General features: G+C 41.8%; 1 protein-coding gene and 1 long non-coding RNA gene across 7 annotated transcripts in view; one reads left to right on the top strand and one right to left on the bottom strand.

Annotated features, from left to right (window-relative positions):
- Cd46 (CD46 molecule) overlaps positions 1–1,868 on the top strand; it is a 40,532-nt gene extending 38,664 nt beyond the window's left edge. For both annotated transcript variants that reach the window (XM_029475675.1, XM_021168790.2), the window contains exon 11: positions 1,675–1,868. In XM_029475675.1, the coding sequence (XP_029331535.1) occupies positions 1,675–1,696 (22 nt within the window). In that variant the 3' untranslated portion in view covers positions 1,697–1,868. The remainder of the gene's footprint in view (positions 1–1,674) is intronic.
- Positions 1,869–6,144: 4,276 nt separating this feature from the next.
- LOC115031511 overlaps positions 6,145–22,161 on the bottom strand; it is a 60,342-nt gene continuing 44,325 nt past the window's right edge. For all 5 annotated transcript variants that reach the window (XR_003837149.1, XR_003837148.1, XR_003837150.1 and 2 more), the window contains 3 exons: positions 20,365–20,531; positions 19,675–19,784; positions 6,145–12,278 (listed from right to left, as the gene is read on the bottom strand). This is a non-coding gene — a long non-coding RNA (uncharacterized LOC115031511). The remainder of the gene's footprint in view (positions 12,279–19,674; positions 19,785–20,364; positions 20,532–22,161) is intronic.

Here is a 22,161-nt window from a genome sequence, read left to right as displayed (position 1 = left end):
AGTTCCAGGAAAGGCAACATAATGAGACAACCCCCCCCCCCCCCAAAAAAAAAAACAAAGAGAGAAGAAAAAAGGAAGGAAGTGAATAAAGAAAAAATGTATGGAAAAGAAGAATGTATGCGAGCCAGGCATGGTGGCGCACGCCTTTAATTCCAGCACTCGGCAGGCAGAAGGCAGGCGGATTTCTGAGTTCGAGGCCAGCCTGGTCTACAAAGTGAGTTCCAAGACAGTCAGAGCTATACAGAGAAACCCTTTCTTGAAAAAACAAAAACAAGAAGAAGAAGAAGAAGAAGAAGAAAAAGAAGAAGAAAAAGAAGAAGAAGAAGAAGAAGAAGAAGAAGAAGAAGAAGAAGAAGAAGAAGAAGAAGAAGAAGAAGAAGAGAAAAAAGAATAAGAATAATGTATGCATAGAAAGATACTATACTCAGTGCAAAGTCAAGATGTCTTAAAAATACTTGATTTGTCATAAAGTTGATTTCCAACATGAGATTTACTATATAGCTTTTCTCCAATATTAAAATTATATAAACCTGTTTTTCTTACAAAATGTTGTTCTTTGAGTTTTTACATTATTTTGAATAGAGTAGTTTAGAGGTAAACACTGAACAGCACTGCCAAATGTGTTTAGCTGCTGGGTGGCATGTGATTTTAGAGTTAATGTTACATACTTGAGTGAGTGAGAATCCTGAAATTTTAGTTGATAAGCCTGGAACTCACCTTCATTCAGTAACTCTTTAGGCTTCTCTCCTGTCTCCCCTAATACCAGCTCCTTCCCCCTTCTAAGTGGCACTCCTGTTGTTAGCTGCACTGAAGGAGCTCTGGAGGCAGGTCATACTCAGGCAGAACAGAGCTTGACCTCCACCAGGCCCTAGCCCACTCAGGCTCTGAGGAACTACTGCTGAGAGAAGAAACCGCCATTCCTGATGAGTTGCCCTTTCTGAGGTGTAAACTTTTATGTTTAGTAGCATAGAGGGGCCAAGGAAACATCCCCTTGAGAAGACTGTGAGTTCAAACTGAAACTGAGCGAGGGTGAACCCTGCTTTGAGTATAAACACCTACAGTCACTCTGAGAGACACTCCAAGCCTTTTACCCTCCAAGTGGATACTTCAGGAAGATAACTCTTGAACAGAAAAACAAACAAAACAACAACAACAAAAAAAACACCTAGGAATTTGATTAAGAAAAATTGAATTGGAAATGTAAATGAGGAAAATACCTAATAAAAAGTAAAAAAAAAAAAAAAAGAAAAGAAAAATTGAAATCTGTACTCATTTTCACATACTTAAAAAAAGAAAAAGGTAGCAGTTATACCTACACACGGTGCTATACTTAAAAATCATAGCATTTAAAAAAAGAGACCAAAGATAAGTTAAGACAAAGAACTACTAATTGTTTAAAGACTAGAAATGGCTTTACTGTTTTAAAACTTAATTTAAAATATTTTCAATCAAATATTTTATTTTGAAAATAAATTTACCTTTATAGCTTGATCTGCTTCAAATTTAACCTTCAAATTACTATTTATATTTGACATATGTCTGTATAAATATACATTTTATTTTTATCAAATACTTTGTCAGTTATATAAATATGAGGAAAAGTGCTTTTTAAAAAATTGTCCACATGGCAGAGAAAAAGGCATATTTGAACTTGAAATGTTCTTTTAACTACAGAAATGTATCTGCAGCAAGATGAAAATCTCATGTGTGGAAGTCATTACTGTTCCATTTTTGAAAACTGGATCTTCAAGTCTGGCAAACGCAAAATTATATATTTGCAGGAGCTTCATTTGTGGTAATGTGTGTGTTTCTAGTGTAAATCAAATCTGTGTTTATAAATACAATCTGTGTCTAACCTCTCTACTATAACCTCACATTTCAGCCCCTGCAGCTCACCAAGGGGTACTAAGCAGAATGTGACATGGTATGTGCAGGAAGAAGGCCACATTTCCAAGCAGACACCAAACCCTGTCCAGTTGGAGCTCTTATCCCCATGCCTTACACTTTCACTGCACATAATGGCTGTGAGTTAACCACATCTGTGCCTTCCACACTCTCAATCTGTCACCTGAAATGCTTAATATTCTCTCTGGATCCATGTACCTCTAATGCCAATGCATGTCCTACCAGTCCTGTGAAGCTCTAACTCCTCTCAGGTTCTTTATCTTTATTGGTTAGCCTTAAGTTAGCCACATTTAAGAGTCTGTATACATGTGCCTAATAGGAGATGTAACTTTCATATCACTTGAATGTATTCATAGGGCTCAAAAAACAAAGTAAATCCTGTGTAACTAATAGGACATGATGATTTTTATGTGCAAATAATTCTTGCTGCCTTTGCAAATAAGAAGGCAGATTAAGCAAAGTCAGGCCAGTGTTTCTCACCTGAGGCTGCCCACTAGCCTCCCCCAGGGTGCTTTATTGACACTTGAGTACTACCCCAGTGGGCTCTCCTGTTATGAATTTGAGATGTGGCCTAAACACAGGAGGTTTTAATTTCTCTGGTGATTTTAATTTGCAGCTGAGGTTGAGAACTTGTCTTAGTGATTAGAGAACCTGACAGTCAACTCTCCATATAAAGAGAATAAAAGCTTAAAGAAAATCATAGTTTAATTCTGCCTATTAAAAACCAAAATTTCAAAGACTTGAACTTAAAGTTGTTCATGGGTTGGGGATGAAGCTCAGCAGAAAGATTGCTCAGCATGTACAAGACCCTGAATTCATTCCTTAGCACTGGGAAGAAAACAGTCATCAACAGATTATTAACTTAACCTTGTTTGCTTAAAAGTCTTGATGTCTGTCAAAATAAGCAATGATAAATTGTAGTTTTAAAATATGATATAGTAATGTTTATGAATAATATAAACACAGAATGAAAATTACATTGACTAAGCATTTTAGAAAATTAACATGAGACTATAGCATATTTTTAATTGGCATAAAATATACAGAGAGGACTTTTATAGTAACCAACAGTAAATTGTCTGAATTATGCTAGAAAGACTTAGGGGCAAAAAGAATCTGAATATTCATCCTAATTTTAAGGTTTAAGGGAAATAAGCAATTCTACCAGAGAGCTAACATTTTAACCAAGACTGGATTTTTCATAGTTTAATAATTTGCCTATTTAAGAACAGAATTGAATGAATCCAATACACAACTACTATTCCTTATGCATCAGTATGCTTAGGATCTCTAGGCTCATCCTGAGATTACCCTAAAATGAGCTGTCAGCCTTTGAGATCATAGCACTGCTGCCCTCCTGTGGACTGTTTAAGTATTTGACAGTCTTCTGCCTCTTCACTGTGACGTTGTCATTAATTTTATTTTAGATCAGGTAGAACACTAGCTCTCTTCTGCTTTTGTGAAGGTAGTAATTAATTTTTTTGTTCCTCACTTCTTAAATATGGGGGATACATAATACTTGGGGGAACAAGTGAATGCATAATTTCCCTTCTTGCTTGTTTACATACAGCAGGTGAACATATTGCCACACAGACAATGCTGAAAAACTATCCAGTTTGATTCCTGACATGACTGGACAAAACCCAGTAAAACCCAAGTACAGGTATTAAGACCCATGTGAGGAATAGCTCTGAAAACTGTTGTACATTGCAATGCTAAACCCTGTGCTGAACCACTATAAACAGGAACTCTAGTGTTTGGAGTTCACTGGGAATTTAGGGAGTATCTAATGCTTAGTTGAACATATTAAGTATGGTGCTTAGAAAAATTAAGGCATCTGGTTACCTACCTCCACCTGCAATGCCTACTCAAAAAAAAAATAAATCTGTACTCAAGATGAGCTTCAACCATGAAGAATTCCTTCTGTAGGCTCCCATAGCAATCAATATACTTCTCAAAATGATGTGCAGGTTAACCACATCGTGATTTTGTTAAAACGTGATCACCGATCAGAGAAGACAGTGTGGCCACATCGGCAAAATGTGATCCTGCTGGCCTTTGAAGCTTGAGGGAAACAGCAAGGCAAAGAACACAGCCTGTTTATAGACAGAAACAAGAAAACTACTTTTCCTTCATATTTCTGAATCGTTTGTGTCTGATAGTACCTTGATTCTAATCCAGTAAAAATGTTAGATTTCTGCTATTCAGACCTGTTAAGAATGTTGTGTCTGTTAAGATATCACGTTTGTGCTAATTTGTTACAGTACTGACTTGAAATTTATGCACTAACATATTAACTGGCAGCACATAACTATGACCAAAAAAGTATGGTCTTTTCAGAAATAGAGAAGTGGCTCTCAGCCTTGGCTCTACAATAGACTCACCTGAGCCCCATTCTATAGCCAGCAAAAATAGTATTTGCTTGCAGGAATGGGACCTGAACCTGAGGATCACTCTTTTGGTGACCAAAGCCACAGTAATGTGGTACTGAGATCAAACAGAGTTAGATCTCAGGCTTCCCTTAAAAGTATGTTAATATCAATGTGCTATCTATTCCTGAGACTATATGCCAGCTTCCAAACAGAAGGCCTAGACCAACTTCTTAAAGATGCTAGGGTCTAAACTTAATTCATTTGATCTACTAAACTGGTTGCAGATCTTTCTTCCCCCAGTTAACAAAAATACACTGTATTCACTTCTAAAAAGTCTGGTAAGGCTTAATTTAAAAAAAATCCCAGCACTCGGGAGGCAGAGGCAGGCGGATTTCTGAGTTCGAGGCCAGCCTGGTCTACAAAGTGAGTGCCAGGACAGCCAGGGCTACACAGAGAAACCCTGTCTCCAAAAACCAAACCAAACCAAAACAAAACAAAACAAAAACAAAAACAAAAACAAAAACTAATGCTTTAACAAAAGTCTTTTTACCTGGGTTGACAGCATGGTTTTATCAATCTGATTCAGGAGGGTGCTGCCAAAAAAAACAAAAAAACAAACAAACAAACAAAAAAAAACAACCTACATTACCAGCCAATTATGAAAAATTATCCCAGAGTAACAATTTTATGTAAAGGGCTATAAACATCCAGATAAAAAATAACTGAGAGGTGTTCTGGTTTCAATTTGCTTCTCAGAACATCAGGATATGGCACAGTTTAAGTATTCAATGAGAATATTATGATTTTTTCTAAATGGAAATAAATTTTAAATCATTGTTTTTGTGCTTTGATATTAAATTCCACTTTCTAGCACTTAACTCATTAAAGAGCCAGAATCATGGCCTGGGGGAGTTTTGATCAAATTTTCAGTACAAATTAATTGGGAGCTTTGGACAGAGTAGCTATTTTTTTTTTTAAAGACTTAATGTGTAGCTAATACCACAGACCCAATCTGTCATACTTAGAGGAGCTGCAGTAAAGCTCCTACTTTAGTGGGGTAAATTAAAAAATACAGCTGAGGGACTTAGCTATTCCTACCAGCACATCCTTAGATGTGACTTAGAACATGGATTCTTCAACCAAAGGCTTGAAATAGCTTTGCAGCTGCAGGATGCATCATAGTCACTGGGAAGTCTTTCCAGCAAATTCTCCAACAGCCTCCCACTTCCAGCAAAATGGGCAAGGCAGCCATCTGGGGTAAGGCTACTGGGATGAAGGCTTAGAAGAAGCTTCCTGAGCAGCTGACTTGCTGTACTGCAGGTAGTTCATAGTTAGCTATGCAACTCCTATGGAAGGGGCCACCTGCTTTCTTCCTGAAAGTTCCACAATCATGAACCCTGCCCCTCCACCACCCGCAATGCTGGCAAATCTCTGAACAGTTTTATAGAACTTTTTCACCGCCTACTGAAGGGTTGAAATAAACTATCAGTGGAAAGTAGAACTCCCTCTACTACAAATACCACTGAAATTAGCCTGCTCCCCTTTAAGGGCCACATGACAGTGCAGTTAAGAAAGTTCCCTGCAGCAAATGACAGGAGGAGGGTCAGAGTCCACAGTTCCCTTGGAACCAAGAATAGTCTTCCCATTTAGTAACATCCCTCAGCCTAGAGCTCCAACCTTCTGTCTCTGCTAATCTTTCATCTTTAGAATTTCATTCCTGTCTTAATGACCTTCATTTTTAATGTCTGCATGCAGCAACCTACTTCCAATTCCTTATGATTGGCACAGCAAATTAACTTTCCAGGGACCACTTCTCATTGCCATAGAATTATGAATGGAAAATAATAGATAAAACAGACATGATGGATTGAATGTAGCAAATTATTTATTAAAGCCAACACTTAACAGACGGTTTAACAGTACTTAGTTTATAACAGTACTACATGTCAGAAATTGTAACTGAGGATATTTTACAACAATAAATTATAACAATTAACCCCCCCCCCCCACTAAGTGATCTTTAACCTTGGCAGCCACATACATACGCATTAAAGAAGTTAGGAAACTGTGATCTTCCTTTTCCGCTCTGCCCACGTAGGAAGTGACAGGCTGATGCTGATGCTGACACCACAAGGTTCTGAGGCTGGTGCTCTTCCCCCTACATCATAACCGATTTCAAATGGTGCTAGACAAAAACAGACTCTGAACACCAGGAGAAATCGGTCAGCCTGTGTAAGAGATGGACTGACTGGTGGTGTTCTTCAGGTCTGAATCTCAAGGCAGGCTGATTTCAGCTGTGCTGCAACCAGAACTGAGTGAGTGCTCCACAGATCTTCCAGGTTCAGGTAGGCAGTACTGATGTGAATGAAGCAGTCCTCCACATACAGAGCTCTTACCCCTTCTTTGCTACAATTAATGAACAGTGCAGGTTCAAGGCACCCTCTTCCACCCATGGAATGCTGAATAAAGTGGACCACTCCCTGATCCTGATTACACCCTTATACATTCTGAACACAAAAACAGACTCAAGAACAAATGTCACTATTCAAGTCTTCCCTTGATTTCTCGAAGGAGAGAGCCAGTTCTGTGTACAGCTGTTCCTCTGTAGTCTACCTTCTGCTGTGCTGCAATTCTTACTCCTAAAACACTGATTTCAAATGGTGCTAGATACAAAGATGGAAAAATCTAAGCCACCATGTGAAACCAGCTTCCAGAAGAAGAGGATCTCACTGAAGAAAGCAGAGATGTGCAGTCAGAAGAACCAGCCTCAGCCCTGAGAATCATTTTGCCTGTCAGACGCAGATGACAGCCATACAGTGCTACTCAGCAGCATCCGAATCACAGCCAACACTTTGAGCAGACAAGAACAATGCAAAGCTTGTTTCCTGTGTGACTTCACATTAGTCATTAGAAATCATCATACACAACGAAATAAAAGAACCAAATCCATTCAACATATGTACATTTGTAATGTCTTGAATTTATGTATATTTCCCAAGATGCATAGTGTCGGTAGATATGTCACTTGTTTAAGACAATGACAATGACCTATGAGATGTTAACAACTGAACCCAAGTAAGTCACCTGTGCCAGGACAACTCTTCCACAAGTATTATTCAAAAAGAGTATGTCCCTTCCTCCTCTCTGTCCCATGACTCTGTAGGCTAGCAATTTGGTTTAACCCCTAATGTCTTTTAAAAAGCTGGTATCTTAACACTTTACTATACAGATGACCCTCTAACATAAAAACAAGGTATGTTTTAAAAATGTACCTAAAAATAAGATTCACAAGCTATGTTCCACATTGTACTACATCTTTGCTGTATATTTCCTCTGATGTCACAACCATCATCTTTGAAAGGAGACAAAGAGTAGAGCTGTATTTTTCAGGTTCCCCAGAAACTCTTTTTGGATTCCAGATACAAGCATATCTTTTATTTTTATGGCTCCTGGCTGTTTTGGGGTAATAGAGCAAATATAATGTGAGCATCCCCAGAGTCACAATACTCAATTGTTCCAAGAGTCCAATGAAGTAGGTTATTATTCCGATGTCTGCACAAGAAACTGTAGTCACAGGATACGATGAGCTAATGTCTATATTCCTTTCCCTCTGCCCACTGTTGCTGCTTGATCCACAGCTTGACTGTGACCTCTTTTCTCTTGAACTGAACTCAGAGCTAGACTGGGGAGGGGGATTTAGCTCAGACAATCTGGATGGGAGACTCACTGTAAACATGCTATCCCTGGGTGAAGATGAGAACACATCGTTGGTACTGCAAGAGGTCAGGTAGTCTAGGAGGACCTGCTTTTGTTCTTTTGCCTCATTGGTGCCCCTTTATTCTTCCCAGCAATAGAGAAGATGATAGCAATGAAGCCTAGCAATGCTGACACTGACTTCTCAGAAACTGGGCCAGCTAGAGGAGAAACAGAAGGCCTAGCAGCCTCCCTGGGGCTTTCCAGGGCCTTAGCTGCAGATGAGTGCTGGAAGATCTATACACTGGGTTTCTGAGTGACACTGACATTGGTTGGCAAAATTAGAGCCTGTGGGTTAGGAACTCTAACCCATGATAGGGAGGGCTTTAGGTCATAAATAGATTAGATGGCAGTTATTAACAAGGGTCAAAATCCTGTAAATGAAGGGGAAGGTGAGATTTGCGTATGATAATATTCAACTCTTCTGATTTCCATTTCAGCCTAATTTTCTTAGCAACTTCCTCTACCATCCCCCAATCCCCTCCCTCTATGCTAAGGAGAGAGATCCTGCAGGGATCCAGGGCACACCTTTCCTCCCAGAAGGCTCTGCTTGTGCTGGCATCTCCTTTTATCAACCCTCCACCTCCTCTGTCAGCCATCTCAGCTCTAGAAAGCTTTCCCTCGGGCCATTCCAGTTTGCTATCATTTAGAAAACACCTGTTTCTTTTGGTCCTCAGAATGACATGAAGCTAATTCCTTTCTTCCTATCCAGCAAATAAAGGGCCTGGCAAGGGGAAACTACCAATGAAGGCTTGGGTTACATCCATGGACTGCAAACCCTGTTTTCTGTAAATAAGAATCACTGAAAGATAATTTAAGCAGTGAACTACAGAGGAGGGAAAGTAGTCCTAGCATTTAAACCTTATGTTCATCCAATCCCACTCAGTCTTCAGCATCCTATAAAAGCAGGATTCCTGTAGTCAGCAGAGCAGTGTCCCTTTTCTGAAACAAGGTGGTGATTCTTCACTAGTTTGGAATAGCTGGATGATTTGATAAAGTCTGAGAGTTACCTGAATGTCTAAGAGGGCAGCCCTTGCAAACCTTAGGGCTGTTAGGGCTCTGCTCTCAGTGAGAATAATGGGATCTCCCTTCTCAACTGAGTGGCTTCAAGTAAACTTTATGTTACTGGGATTGATAGAGTTGTCTAGAAAAGAAACCCTGCCTCACTTTTCAGTTCTGAACAGGCCACAGAGCAGGTAAGAAGTCTGAGACGCCACTCTTCAGCCTCCATCTGTTCCTATACCTATTTCTCTCTGGAAGCCATTCTACCCTCCCATGACAGGTCACTCCTTTGGTAAGGCAGGGGCAGACAGGGAGAGGCAATGCCACTCCTTGGTAAATCAGAATACCTGCTTGCCTATATGCTGAGAACAGGGACCTGCCATAGTCTTGAATGGCTTCAGTGTCTTCATCTGTAAAGAGAAGCTAGGGAAAACTGGTCAGAACACATGTATACACACAGCCAGAGACAACAGCAGCATGCAAGAGAGGTACAGTAATCTTGAAAAGTCATATTCTGTCTAGATATAAAATTAACACATAGAAAACCTAACCCATGAAAACCAAACAGTACCAATAAAGGTTGAACACTTTTCATGGGCCACTGGTTAAAAGCAAAGAAGAAAAAGACTATGTATACTTTAGTCTATGGCCGATGCAATGGTTTTTAGAGTCCTAAATACCCTGGGCCCAGAACAGAAATCCCTAAAATGTGGGAAGAATATGGGTTAGAGGAGAAAAATTCTTGCCCCGGGAACCTCACCCTGCTGGCCCAGCCTGTGCTGTTCGATGTGCTCACATGCAGAATGTGGGAAGGTTCCAGCCAGGCAATAGCTTCTCCCTCCTGACCCAGCAGTGAGTGCTGAGTCACAGCTATGTGCATGATGAGAATTCCAGCCAGGGTGGGGGAGGGTGCCAGAAGCCTGCCATCCATTTCTTTGCCTGCCTTTGAAGGCTGATTTAGGAGTTCCCACCAGTTAGAAAAACTCATTCATCTTTGGGAGAGAAGGCTAGGGAAGGCCTTTTTGAAAAAAAAAAAAAAAAAAAAGGAACATCTTACCTCCAAAAAAGACCACCTGCTTATGTGCACTGAAGAGGGTGCCTGGCTTGTCACTTTCAGCAGCAGCTAGGGCCATGCATCCAGGACATTTTGTCTTTAGCTGTCAGGCTAGGTAGAACATGTGGCCAGAAAGCTGGTGAATCCAAGGAAAGGGTAATAAAATGAGGAGAATATGTTGAGGATCCATCAGTAAAGGAGAATTTGGAGCTTGTTAGCCTAAAATCAGTGACCACCAACTCCCAAAGTGGGCATAATATCCTCGACACCCGGCATGTCCCTCAAGTACCTGCTTGGGTAATCAAGGAAGAGATAACCGCTTCAGAAGCCTAGGGGGGCAGTGCTAGTTCTCCTGGCTCCACTGAATCAGAGATAAGGACACCTATGTTCCCCCCGGAAACCTAAAAGTTAGGTTTTCTGCCCCTCTCCTTAATGCTATTGAACAATTCTTGGGTCTCAAAAGCTCCTAAACTCAGTAAGATTCTGTACAGAGCACTAAGATCCTTACACAGTATCTGGGCTAGACAGGGCATGGTACCAAGCTGCCTTCTGGGATGAACTAGCACTGCCCCCCTAGGCTTCTGAAGAGGTTATCTCTTCCTTGATTACCCAAGCAGGTACTTGAGGGACATGCCGGGTGTCGAGGATATTATGCCCACTTTGGGAGTTGGTGGTCACTGATTTTAGGCTAACAAGCTCCAAATACACATGGTTTAGAAGGTGAGGAGGGGGTAGGTACAGAGTGAAGGCCAGAGTGCACTGTACACTGGCAGAAGGCTTTGCTCTCACAGGCAAAAGAAACACAGCCCAGACCACTTTTGTGGAAGCTGAAGCTTACCACAAGAGGAAAGATAAGCCTGCCTGTAGTCTCCCAGTGCCTAACAAAGTTCATGGCCCTATATCCAAACAGCCCACTCCATTAACATTTTCAAATTGTCTATACAGCTCAGAGGATACAAATTCAGTAAGGAGATACCAGCTTTATCAGGTCAGGACAGAGATACTCAAGACCAACTTTACCACCTCTCATTTAGCCAGGACTGCTCTATTCCTCCTACTACTGCTAAGAAACAAGATTCCTTGTTTCTTGAGATAAGAGACAGGCATAACATCCTATCTGGTGCCATACTCACCAGACCATGTGCTTACTCACTGGGTTCTCAGGAGTTCTCAATAACAAAGTTCTATGCAACAAACCTTGCTCCTCCTGTAGAGGGCAAAACCTCTTATAGCAGAGATATCAATTCGCCATCCTCAGGACAGCCCTAAGGAAATCAGGGTGGACCCACTGACCTCTCAGTGGTAGTTCTGCCCAGTATCTGGGCACATACCTAGCAGTATATAGACTGGGGCACATTCTGATGTGTATGTGGCTGCACTGCCTCAGGTCAGAGAAGGAGGCTGGGCTTAGCAGAGATAGATCTGAGCTTGTGGGTGGCAAAAGCCTCAAACCCTGTTTCATCTTTGGCAGGCCCAGCCAGTAGTAGCACCTACACTGCTATTCTAACCCTTTTCTATTATCATTACTTCTGTCTGCTAGTCTTAAGAACAATGAGGAGGAGGTGGAGGATTAAGGGAGGTAGGAGGGAGAAAATGGAAAAGGAGGGAGAGGAGAGAGAGGAAGCAGAGGAGGAAGTTGCACAGTTTAGTGCATTCCCCTCAAATCAGAGGGAGAAAACACACAGATTCCCTTTTATAAGCCCTTCTCTGACCTCTTTCATTTAGATTCCTTCTCTGGACTAGGGATAGCTTAGCACTGGGCAGAGCAGGCACCCAGTTACCCAGTCAGTTAGGCTCTCACAGGCTTTATACAAGCCTGACATGTTCCCTGGGGACATCATCCAGCATGCCCTTTCCCTTGTTGGAGAGGCTACCCCGTCTTGTTTTCAAAGTTTTATAACTGTATTGTTTGTTGCGCAGCAGATTAAATTCTTTGGTGGTTGAGGAAGCAGCAAGGATGGGGGAGGGGTAAAGGAGAGAAAGGAGGGGCAAAAAGGAGAGAAAATACAAGAAACTTCTATTAGGCCCAAATGAGTAAATGGCATTCCTTTCAAGCACAAAGTTCACCTGTTTTGGAGAGCAGCCAGTGGCCAAAGGCAGTGTCCCCTCCTCTGTGCCAACTCACTCTGGCCTTTCTTACCTAGCAAAGAGACATCCAAGGTCTTAGACATCCAAGGCCATTAGGATTTGAGCTGAAAAGAAATAACAGCTAATTAGGTTTAGGATTTGCATACCTAAACAACCACTTCCCAAAAATTAGGTACATACTATAGGGAAAATGGTTCTCTTCTGAGGCCAATAGGAAGCTAAACCTGGAGATGGAAGGGTCCCTGCAGTGGGCAGTCCATTTACATTCTAAATCAAAGTCACTCCATTCACTGATACCAGAAGAACTGTACTTCAAGAATGTAGCAATGTAACTTCAAAGGCAACTATAGTCAGCTCTGTATATCCCCAGGTTTTGCATTCCTGCACTCCAATCATTGTCCATGAACATGTATATATAAATATGAACTACACCTTTACCTTAAATACACAGATTTTTTTTGCCACTATCCTCTAAAGAATTCTTAAAACAATAATTTGACAGCATTTTTTTTGAATTAAGTATTAGAAGAAATCTGGGCATGGTTTAAAGAGTTTATAAAAGATTATGTGTAAATTAAGTGAAAATAATTTCATTTCACAGAGGGGCTTCAGCATCTGTAGATCCAATACTCCATAGATAAGTGACTGTATTTAGAAATGGCTAAGGAATGCAGGAGAGTAGGAAATAGAAAAGGAAGGAGGGAGAAAGTCAATAGTAAGTGTGAACTTGATACAACTCACTTAACCATTCCCAGCCTGTCGACACATCCAGTCTTCTGATACTAAATATACAGCTAGTAATAACACAAAAAGACACAGGATTTTCTATACTTAATATAACATTCATTAAGCCATTAAGTATTTCACACTCTGGAGTTCTTCTAAGTAGTCCATCTTCTTGAACATACACCTAAGTCTCTAGCACCATAGACAATGCCTGTGACTATCAGAGCTGTAGATTTACTCCAAAACTCTTCTAGAAAACTCTTCTAGAAAATCTCATCTGATCTGGCTTTCTCTACCATCCATAATCCTTGTCAAGAGTCCTCTTCACTGGGAGGAATGACCCAGGATAGGGGTAGTAATGATACAAATACAGGAATAGAGCAGATCTTCCCTGGAAGATATGAGAGACAGCATATACTTTCTCTACTTCTTGTATAAAAATTAAGAAAAATTCCTAAGCTCAGTGGCAGAAGTTCTCTCTGCAAAGGTAAATGGGTTATAGTCCCAGGTTCTATGCCTACATTGTCTCTCCCAGTCTTCAGCCTTAAGAATGGCACAAAGGTAGCTGGGATTGATACAAAGGAGCCACTTTATATCCTAGTAACCTCACCACACACAGTTTCAAAGTACTATAGCTTCAGAACTAGGCAGACCGGACAAGAGCAGACAATGTCTCCTCAGGAAGGTCTATCTTCCCTGGGGAACTCAGCAAAGTTACATGATATCTACATGAATTTCCCTCACAACTTTGGGTTGGATCCACTCTCTTTTGCATTCTCCAGGTGACTAGAAAGAACCAGCTCTAATACAGTACAAAGTAATAGAAGGCTGTTAAATGCATCCTTCACTAAAAGTGCTCCCATGTACCTGTTGTGAAGACAAACAGAGATTTGTTCAAGGAACACAAAGACAGACACAGATTTTGCTTACCCCATCCAACCTCAATTGCCCTGAATGGAACACTCATGAAGTCTAACCCTTCATGCCTAAGTCCACGATAAGTAAAGGCAAGCACTTTTCTTTTCTTTTTTCTTTTCTTTTCTTTTCTTTTCCTTTTCCTTTTCTTTTTAAATTTATTTTTTTATTAGATATTTTCTTTATTTACATTTCAAATGTTATCCCCTTTCCTAGTTTCCCCTCTGAAAATCCCCTATCTCCTCCCTCCTCCCCTGATCCTCAACCCACCCACTCCCATTCCTGGCCCTGGTATTCCCCTATAATGGGGCATAGAATCTTCACAGGATCTAGGGCCTCTCCTCCCATTGATAACTGACTAGGCCATCCTCTGTTACATATACAGTTAGAGCCCCAAGTCCCATCATGTATTTTCTATGATTGGTGGTTTAGTCCCAGGGAGCTCTGGGGGTACTGGTTAGTTCATATTGTTGTTCCTCCCATGGGGCTGCAAACCCCTTCAGCTCCTTGGGTACTTTCTCTAGCTCCTTCATTGGGGATCCTGTGGCAAGCACTTTTCAATCCCTCTATCAGATCCCTGGGTCTATTAAAATTAAGGTCACTTAGAGGCTGAACAGCCAAGAGGTGATACAGCCTCAATGCCCTTAAAAGAATGAGGACTGTTTTCAGGACTCAAAGAAACCTAGGGCCCATCACTTCTCTCACCAGCATTTCATATACAGAAGAAACCCATTCTCCTATACTGATCATGAGGCAGGGGTTCTGAGCTAATGACAGTATTTCTAGCATCTAACTATGCAGTACATTAGCCAGTGGTTCCAGTGGCCAACAAACAGGTAACACAAACATGATACACTTGCTGAGAAAGCTCCAGGCATCCCTAATAAATAGGATGGGAAAACCTCAAAGATGCCACAGTGAGCAACACACAACAAAAATATGCCAGAATTCACAGGGAAAACAATATGAAGATGTCAAAATGGCTTAACAAGAAACCTCTCCAGGAACATGGGGAATGACTGGCATTCTAGCCAAGAAGTGCAAGCCAGATAGCACAAGAGCTCCTAGGAATCAGAGGAGCAGTGGGAAGGAGAAGAAAGGCATTAGGAGCTTTCCATCCTCTCTCCAATGTGCAAAGTAGGAAGTGAAGATCTCAGAGATGCAGAACATTGCTAAGGACATCTAAGTTTCACTCCAACCCCTGGTCTAGCTGGAACAGGGGACCTAGGTTAGAAATTGAAGTTTGAAACTTCAAGTTCGAAGCGATGTGGTTCTGAGTAGGTTCTTCCTGGCTCAGTTCAATAATGACAGGACCAATGCTACCTCTCTTCTCAGTGTTGTGCAAAGACCCAGTGAACCAGCTAATGTGAAGAGATCTGTGTAGTAATTTTAAGGCTCCTTAAAGCTCCTTACTTCCTTAAGACTGTTCTACTTGTTCCCTGGCACAGGGGCACCTACTCAGACAGCTTTGGAGAATTTTTGTCACATTGTAGCTGGGTTAGAGTCTCAACCATACAAGAAAAAGAGGATAAATAAATGCAAAGTCCTCTTCCCACAAAGGCAGACCTTGAACAGAATACCTTTCTTGAACATACATGGTCTCTCAATCTGAACCCTGCATAACAGCCAGCTCCCATATGCTTATCTCCTACTTGTCTGTAAGAGAGAACAGTGCCATATCCTTCCACCTGGTAAGTCCTCACCAGCTACCTCTACTCAGTTAACCCCTTCTCTTCACTGCCACCCACCCAAAACCCACTCCTACTACCCACTTAATGTCCATCACCAATTATCATTCAGACTAGTGCTAGAGTGCTTCTTTGGAACTAAATTTGGTTGCACTTAGGACTTCAAGATCCCTCCTTTCTCTCTTTGCAGGTTGGGTTCATTTTCCTGACCCTGAGTTTCTAGCTAAACAAAACCTTCACAAATATTCAGGACAGGCCTAAGGAGCAAGATGAGTTGGAACCTCCAACAGGATCCTCATTCAAAACCTGTTTCATAGACAAGTAAACTGAGGACATGGGCATGAACACAAAACAACATAAATCCATTTTCCCTGACTTACTTTCCCATGCTATAACCTCCAAACACACACACCTTTATCCCTATGCAGATTTTGATACCTTCAGCCAGTGACAGATCCTGTATTTTGAGTAGTCCCACGTAGCAGTGTTGGGCAAGGAGGAGGGAATTACATATGGCTCACCTTAGTCACCTCTTCCCAGGTAAACAAGTTCTGAATCCTGAAGTTGAACACATGGAGCAGAAGCTCTTATGGCTTAGCACCAATGGCCTGCCTCAACCTCACAGAGCACACAATGTACACAAAGCGCCTAACTGCAGGTGATGTCTCCCAACCTGGTCCTGTCCATTCTCTGTAGAAACCATGGTCCCAGAAAAGACTACTATTCAAATTAGCCTCCTGCAGGTACATACTGTCAGTGACTTAGCAAAGATCTGGCTGAATGTTCCTTGTGCTGCAGGGATGAGAGGTGTGGTGATTAGACTGAGGCACAAAAGCAGCTGATGCCTGATGAGGGCTAAAGAAGAAAAAGGGCGGCTATACCAAATGACTGGTGACTCAGAGTCTGACCTCTCCTCCCACCAATTCTTAACCTAGTACATGCTTTTATGAGCTACCAAGAATGTGTAAGGATTTGTTTAACTTGAGAAAAGAAGAGTTGGTATCCATATCAATTCTAACCTTTTGGAAGATAGCCCAACTAACATGGGCTTGGCTATCTGTCATCTGGGCCTCTTCTTTCCACTCTCCTCACTGTGATTTTCTTTGTGTGGTTTTTTTTTTTTCCTTTTGGAGGGGGAGGTGTTTGAGACAGGGTCTTAATCTAAGCTAGCCTAGGCCAGCTTAGAACTCAACTCTCCTACTTTAGCCTCCTGAGTGCTAACACGACAGAAATTAGTCACCATATTTTCAATGAGTGATGCCTTCCTCTTCCTTCACACACAATGTTATCTGTGGCTACTGTGTATTTTATGCTGCTATATTATAGACAATTTTATACCCACAGTACAAGAAGAAATCTAGTCTCAGGGCTCTGTACCTCCAGCTTCTAGTATATCCACCAATATCTAGAAGATATTTTTCATTTCCATGGACACCAAATAATATCTGCCACACATCCCCCCAAAAAGGAATGTGGACAGTCTAACTGGGACATAGTTTGCTTATATTGTAGATTATATTGTTTCTTGGGGATGTTAATTCACAAAATGTCTAACTTTTAGCCCAAGGGTGAGGAGAAAACATGGCTTTGGAATTAGAGGTGCTGAAGCAAACCTCAACATCACTCATCAATTGTGTGAATTTGACTTAAGTCATTTAATAATTATACTTTCATAACAATCAAAGGGAAATAATCTGTGTCACCAATGGTGAGAGGGCAGTCTCCTTTTCCATGGATGGAATATGGGGACCAAGATATCTGATCCCATCTCCTTGCCTCGTTAGAGATTCATCTGGGCTCCATCCCACCTACAGCCTAGACATTTGGATATGTCTTCCCACATATCCAACCTCATGACTTGTTTCTTTTATCCAACCACAAAGAAACATGGCTCTATGAAGTTCCTTCCAACCTATTTCTATACTCTATTCACATAGGTATCATTCCACAGCATCAAATTCTGCAGACTATGAGGCTTCAAGAGTATTTTCTTGCTTATCAGCCTAAAAGCAGTTGGAAGGAACCAGCAAGGATCCAAACCAGTGTATACTTTTCTCATGGCCATTGATCAGATAAATTAAGGAAAACAAGAACCTCCCATAGATGGCAGGGTGACTAGGGCAGTATCTCTTACTTATCCTAAAGGCTGGCGATATGTTTAAAGAAATTACCTGTGAGAGTTCACGTCCTCCTCTAAAGCTGCAGTATTGGGGACATACCCAAGCCAGAGAATAGAGCCAAGATATCATTTGAACAATTCATAGCCCCAGTAAGAACAGGATTCAGTAGAACCCAGATGGTATGGCCCAATAAGGGCTCTGAGTAAGGTACTTTGTATTCTATGGCTATGCTGTCTCAGCTTTAGTACCACAACTGTCTTCTAGACCTTAGAGACTCAGAGGTCAAGGAAAAAGTGCCAGGCATGCCTATATCCTACTCAAGGCATGTTAACTGCCATGCCTACTTGGCTGGCAACACACAGTGCTGCCTGTCACACAACAGAAGCCAGGCTGAGGCTAGGAGCAAGGCAAAGCACATCTGGCTCTAGCACACCAGTGGGTATCATCTTGAACTAGGTTTATTCCTTTCTATCTCCCAGCTGCAGAGCTGATTGAACTCACCTCTTCATTTAAACATCAGTTCTTCTAACCCTCTGCTACCCCTCACACACTACTGAGGAAGTGACTGAACTTGTTCAGCTCCTTGAAGTAATAGAAAACTTATCAAAACTGACTTTTCTTGGCAAGGACCTCAAAGGCTTGCCTTAAAGGGAAAAACAAGACAATTAAACGTATGAGGTGAGATTCATTTGTCTTCCTTGGACAGTAGTGGGAGGGAGCAAGGAAGGAGAAACACATCTACATGGTGCCAGCAGAGTAGCTACATTAGATAGCTGGGATTGAGATCTCACAGGTACCTAGTAGAATTATCCAGGATAATTCCTTTTTCCTTAGACCCTAAATCTCTGGCTATTAGTTAGTTCCCACTGGCCCTATTGGCTAAGAACACTGCCAGCAATGATGGACAGGGACTTTTGAATGTCACAGCAAGTACCTGCTGCTTTCTGATTTGTTTACAATTCGGTTGTCTTCCTACTTCTGAGGGACATCATCACTTTAACTCAACATTGCTGTTATTGTAAGGCAGAGAAAAAGCATATGTAACTCTGTTGAGTACCTGGAGATAATTTGAAGACAATTGAAGACCTAAAGAAAAAACAATTCATTCAAAGAAAAATTCCAAGTAGGGAAAAATCCAGAATCTAGTTACTGCTCAGCCCAGTATAAGCTATATCCCAGGCTTAGCCTAAGCCCCCTTAAAGCTCAGTGTGTCCAGAGTAAGACAAATACCCACTCTAAAAGGAAAGAGCATGTTTGCACCCTGGGCAGCTCCCAGGACCTCAGGGATGGTATGGGAATTACACCCTGAATAAGCTCAGGTTAGCTGTCAGTAGCCAAGGAGCTACCCTGTCTACAGTGCTGCCCAGATATTTTCCAAACATCTCATGGCCTAGCTAGTTGAGCAGGCTGCCTTTATCTTAGCACTCTGCTAGTCACCCATTTACAGAAAAGCCAGGGGGAGGATGGAAAGAAAAAGATAATTGTTGGAGGTTTGGAATGGTAAGGTTTAAGGGAATAGATCCAGGGAACAGCCACACTCCACCTACCTTAGAGGCATGATCAGACATTTTCTTTGTTGCTTCTCCTTTCTAATCAGCAGCTTGATTTTAATCTACCCACAAGACCAGGCCCATGTTATATTAAACTATACTTGAGGTCAAGGAATCACACAAATTGGTGGCTCAACAGTACCTACAAGAAGGAAGACCATCTAACCTACTAGGCCCTACCACTGAACAACATGGGCTTTTATTTTCTAACCACCTTCCTTCCCAAGACAATTAGCCCTTTCTGCCTTGCTTAATTAGGATGAAGGCAAAGAAGACAAGAGAAGGCAAAGAATAAATATGGCTGCTGGATCAGTAGCTGAAAATATTTTCATTCATCCTAAAGAAAAAACAAATGGAAGAACAGGCAGGGGTAGATGAAAACAGAGAGAGCAAAAGGTCCAAAAGAATGAGGAAAGGTCAAAAGGTATCTTTGAGCAGAGCAAATTAAGCAGGAAACAGAGGAGACATTGGAAGCTGGGGTTTGATGTAGGGCATAACCACCTTTGGCCACATGGAGTGCTCCAAGTCTTTCCTTCTCTATACATGGCATCCTACTGGCCCTCATCCCACCTCAGCAACCTCATCCAGCATGACTTTTCATCTTTCAGCACCTGAAACAGGAAAAAGAAGAGTAAGTATGGCAGACCCAAGCCTGATACGGAAATACACACCTTCCAGCCCTTGAAGATAACTCATTTTCCACACTGTAGTTATGATAGAAGTACTCTTCTCTCACAGGGAAGGGTAGACATGTCTGCTAAGATCTACTTAGCTCAAGGCTATATATAGTTGAGGTTCCTACAGCCTAGAGATTTGGAGCTAGAACTTGGCAGATCTATGCCAGGTGCTGGCAAAGACCATCCTCATGCAGCCAGCCAGCTAGAAGCCTCAGCACAAGCTGGGCACAGTGAGTGCAGCAGGGTCCTTCATGAGGCTATTAATTAACACTTCTCACCAAAGACATGTCTCCTGGATCCATTTTAGAGAAAACTGGCTTCTAAAGTATGAATCTAAGGAAGACAGATATATTGTGGCCGAACACTGAATTGCAACATTTCCTTTTGAAAGACAAAAGGTGGGGCACATAGGAGAGGAAGAAAGAAGATATAGCAGTCCAGGATTACAAATACCTATCAAACTTTCACATTTGAAGGCAGAAAAGAATGTATAAAAATGAGGATGAACACTTACCCATAGAAAGAAGGGTGGTCAAGCAGGTCCTCTTTGCCATTCCACAAAAATGTAGGCAAACTGCTCTAGTATGATGGCTTAGATGCACAAACACCATCCTCAGCTGAGCCTGTGTTGCCAAGAGATTGTCACCTACTTACAGATGGAGCTGTACTCTACAAAATTCTCTGTTAGGAAAAAGAGGAAGGGAGATCAGCTAGGCTCAGCACACAAAACCAATCAAGCAACAACTTGCAATTGGAGTTTTATGTAGCCACTGGGACAATAGTTCTCTGCTGTGACAGATGCAAGATAATACTGGCCAGAGCAATGTGGAGAAGAAGCAGTACCTGTGGATACAAGATCTGACCCAGGAGTGCCTATCTACCATGGCTTTGACAAGTGAACATGAGACAACAGAGTTCTCTGAAGCATGGTAGCTAGGCTTTCATTATACGCATAGCTCAGAACCTAGAAGTATGGTCCCCAAGTTCCCAACTTCTACACTAATGCAGCCTTACTAGCCAAAATGCTCTCTACTCAGACACAAAATCTAAGGGCTTCAGACACTTTTGGTGGGTCTAGACTGTGAGTTTAGACAGCTAGTTCCTATGCCTGCTCTTCTCTACTCTTCTGTGACCTCAGTCATATTTCCTGGCCACCATTTGTTCTCAGGCCCAAGAGATGCACCTCCCAGAAATCCCAAATGAGTCATTTTAGATGGCCCTTTGGGAGAAGAGGTGCTTTGGTGGCAAATGTCTACCTTAAAATTAGTGCTAGAAAATACAGGAATTAAAAATGGTTCCTGGCAAAAGTCTGGATGGAGGTGAGGGCCAGGATGTCTCCTATCCCCAAACTTAAATTGTTTGATCCTCACCCTAGACTGTGCCAAGGATGGCAGAGAGAAAAGGTAATAGTTTGTCCAGGATACAATTGCAATGAAGGTATGATAGGTATGGCAGGGGAATCATGTGTCTTTAGTGCAATGCTGCAGGAAAAGCCTAGAACCCAGAGTTTCCATGATAATGTGCTAAAGAGGCAGGGGGAAGGTGTGGGGAGAACTCATTTTGGAGGGAATGAGGAAGATGAAAGGAAAAGAGTAAGCTCTGACATGCCAGCACAAGGAAAGGGGAAGCTGAGACTGGGGAGCTGCCTTCAGGTTAGGGCAAGTGAGGCAGACCACATCCAAGCTCAAAAGATGAAGGGTATTCAAGCATCATGCCTCCATTGGAGCATTTACTCCAGGAGACTATAGTGTCACTGTCATGGAGGGTCTCCTTGCCCACTCTTGGGAAGTAGGAGTTACCTTTTATCCTCAATAAGACCAACACGCCTATCACAGACAGATCCACTGAGAAATACCAAAGGGGTATCTGGCTCTGGAAATAAGTCTATCACTGAGGACCAGTGAGAAGAATTCTTTAAAACAAAAAAGAAAAAGAAGGAGGGGGGAGAGAAGAAGAGAAAAGAAAAGGACATTGTTTTCTAAGTTCACTAAATAATATAACCAGCCTTCTTGCCTCTAAATCCAAAATCCAAGGGTCTCAGGGCTCTTGTGAGGTGCCTCATGTCTCCCCAGCTCTGAAGCCCAGTAGTGGCCTTCTCACTATCCTGCCTTCAGTAAAAATGACTGAAGTCAGAGAATCAGCCCAGAGCACCAATGAGCTGTTTTTATTGCTTTCATGTTGTCAGAATATTCTGGCTGTTCAGCTGAGAGTTCCATCTTCCGACTCTAGATACACTGAGTCATCTTCTAAAGAGGAAAAAAAGGAAACACACACACACACACACACACACACACACACACACACACGGGGG

The sequence above is a fragment of the Mus caroli genome, chromosome 1, assembly GCF_900094665.2.
Source record: "Mus caroli chromosome 1, CAROLI_EIJ_v1.1, whole genome shotgun sequence".
NCBI lineage: Eukaryota > Metazoa > Chordata > Mammalia > Rodentia > Muridae > Mus > Mus caroli.
Note: the sequence above shows the minus strand (reverse complement) of the source record. Positions and strands in the feature narration are given on the sequence as shown.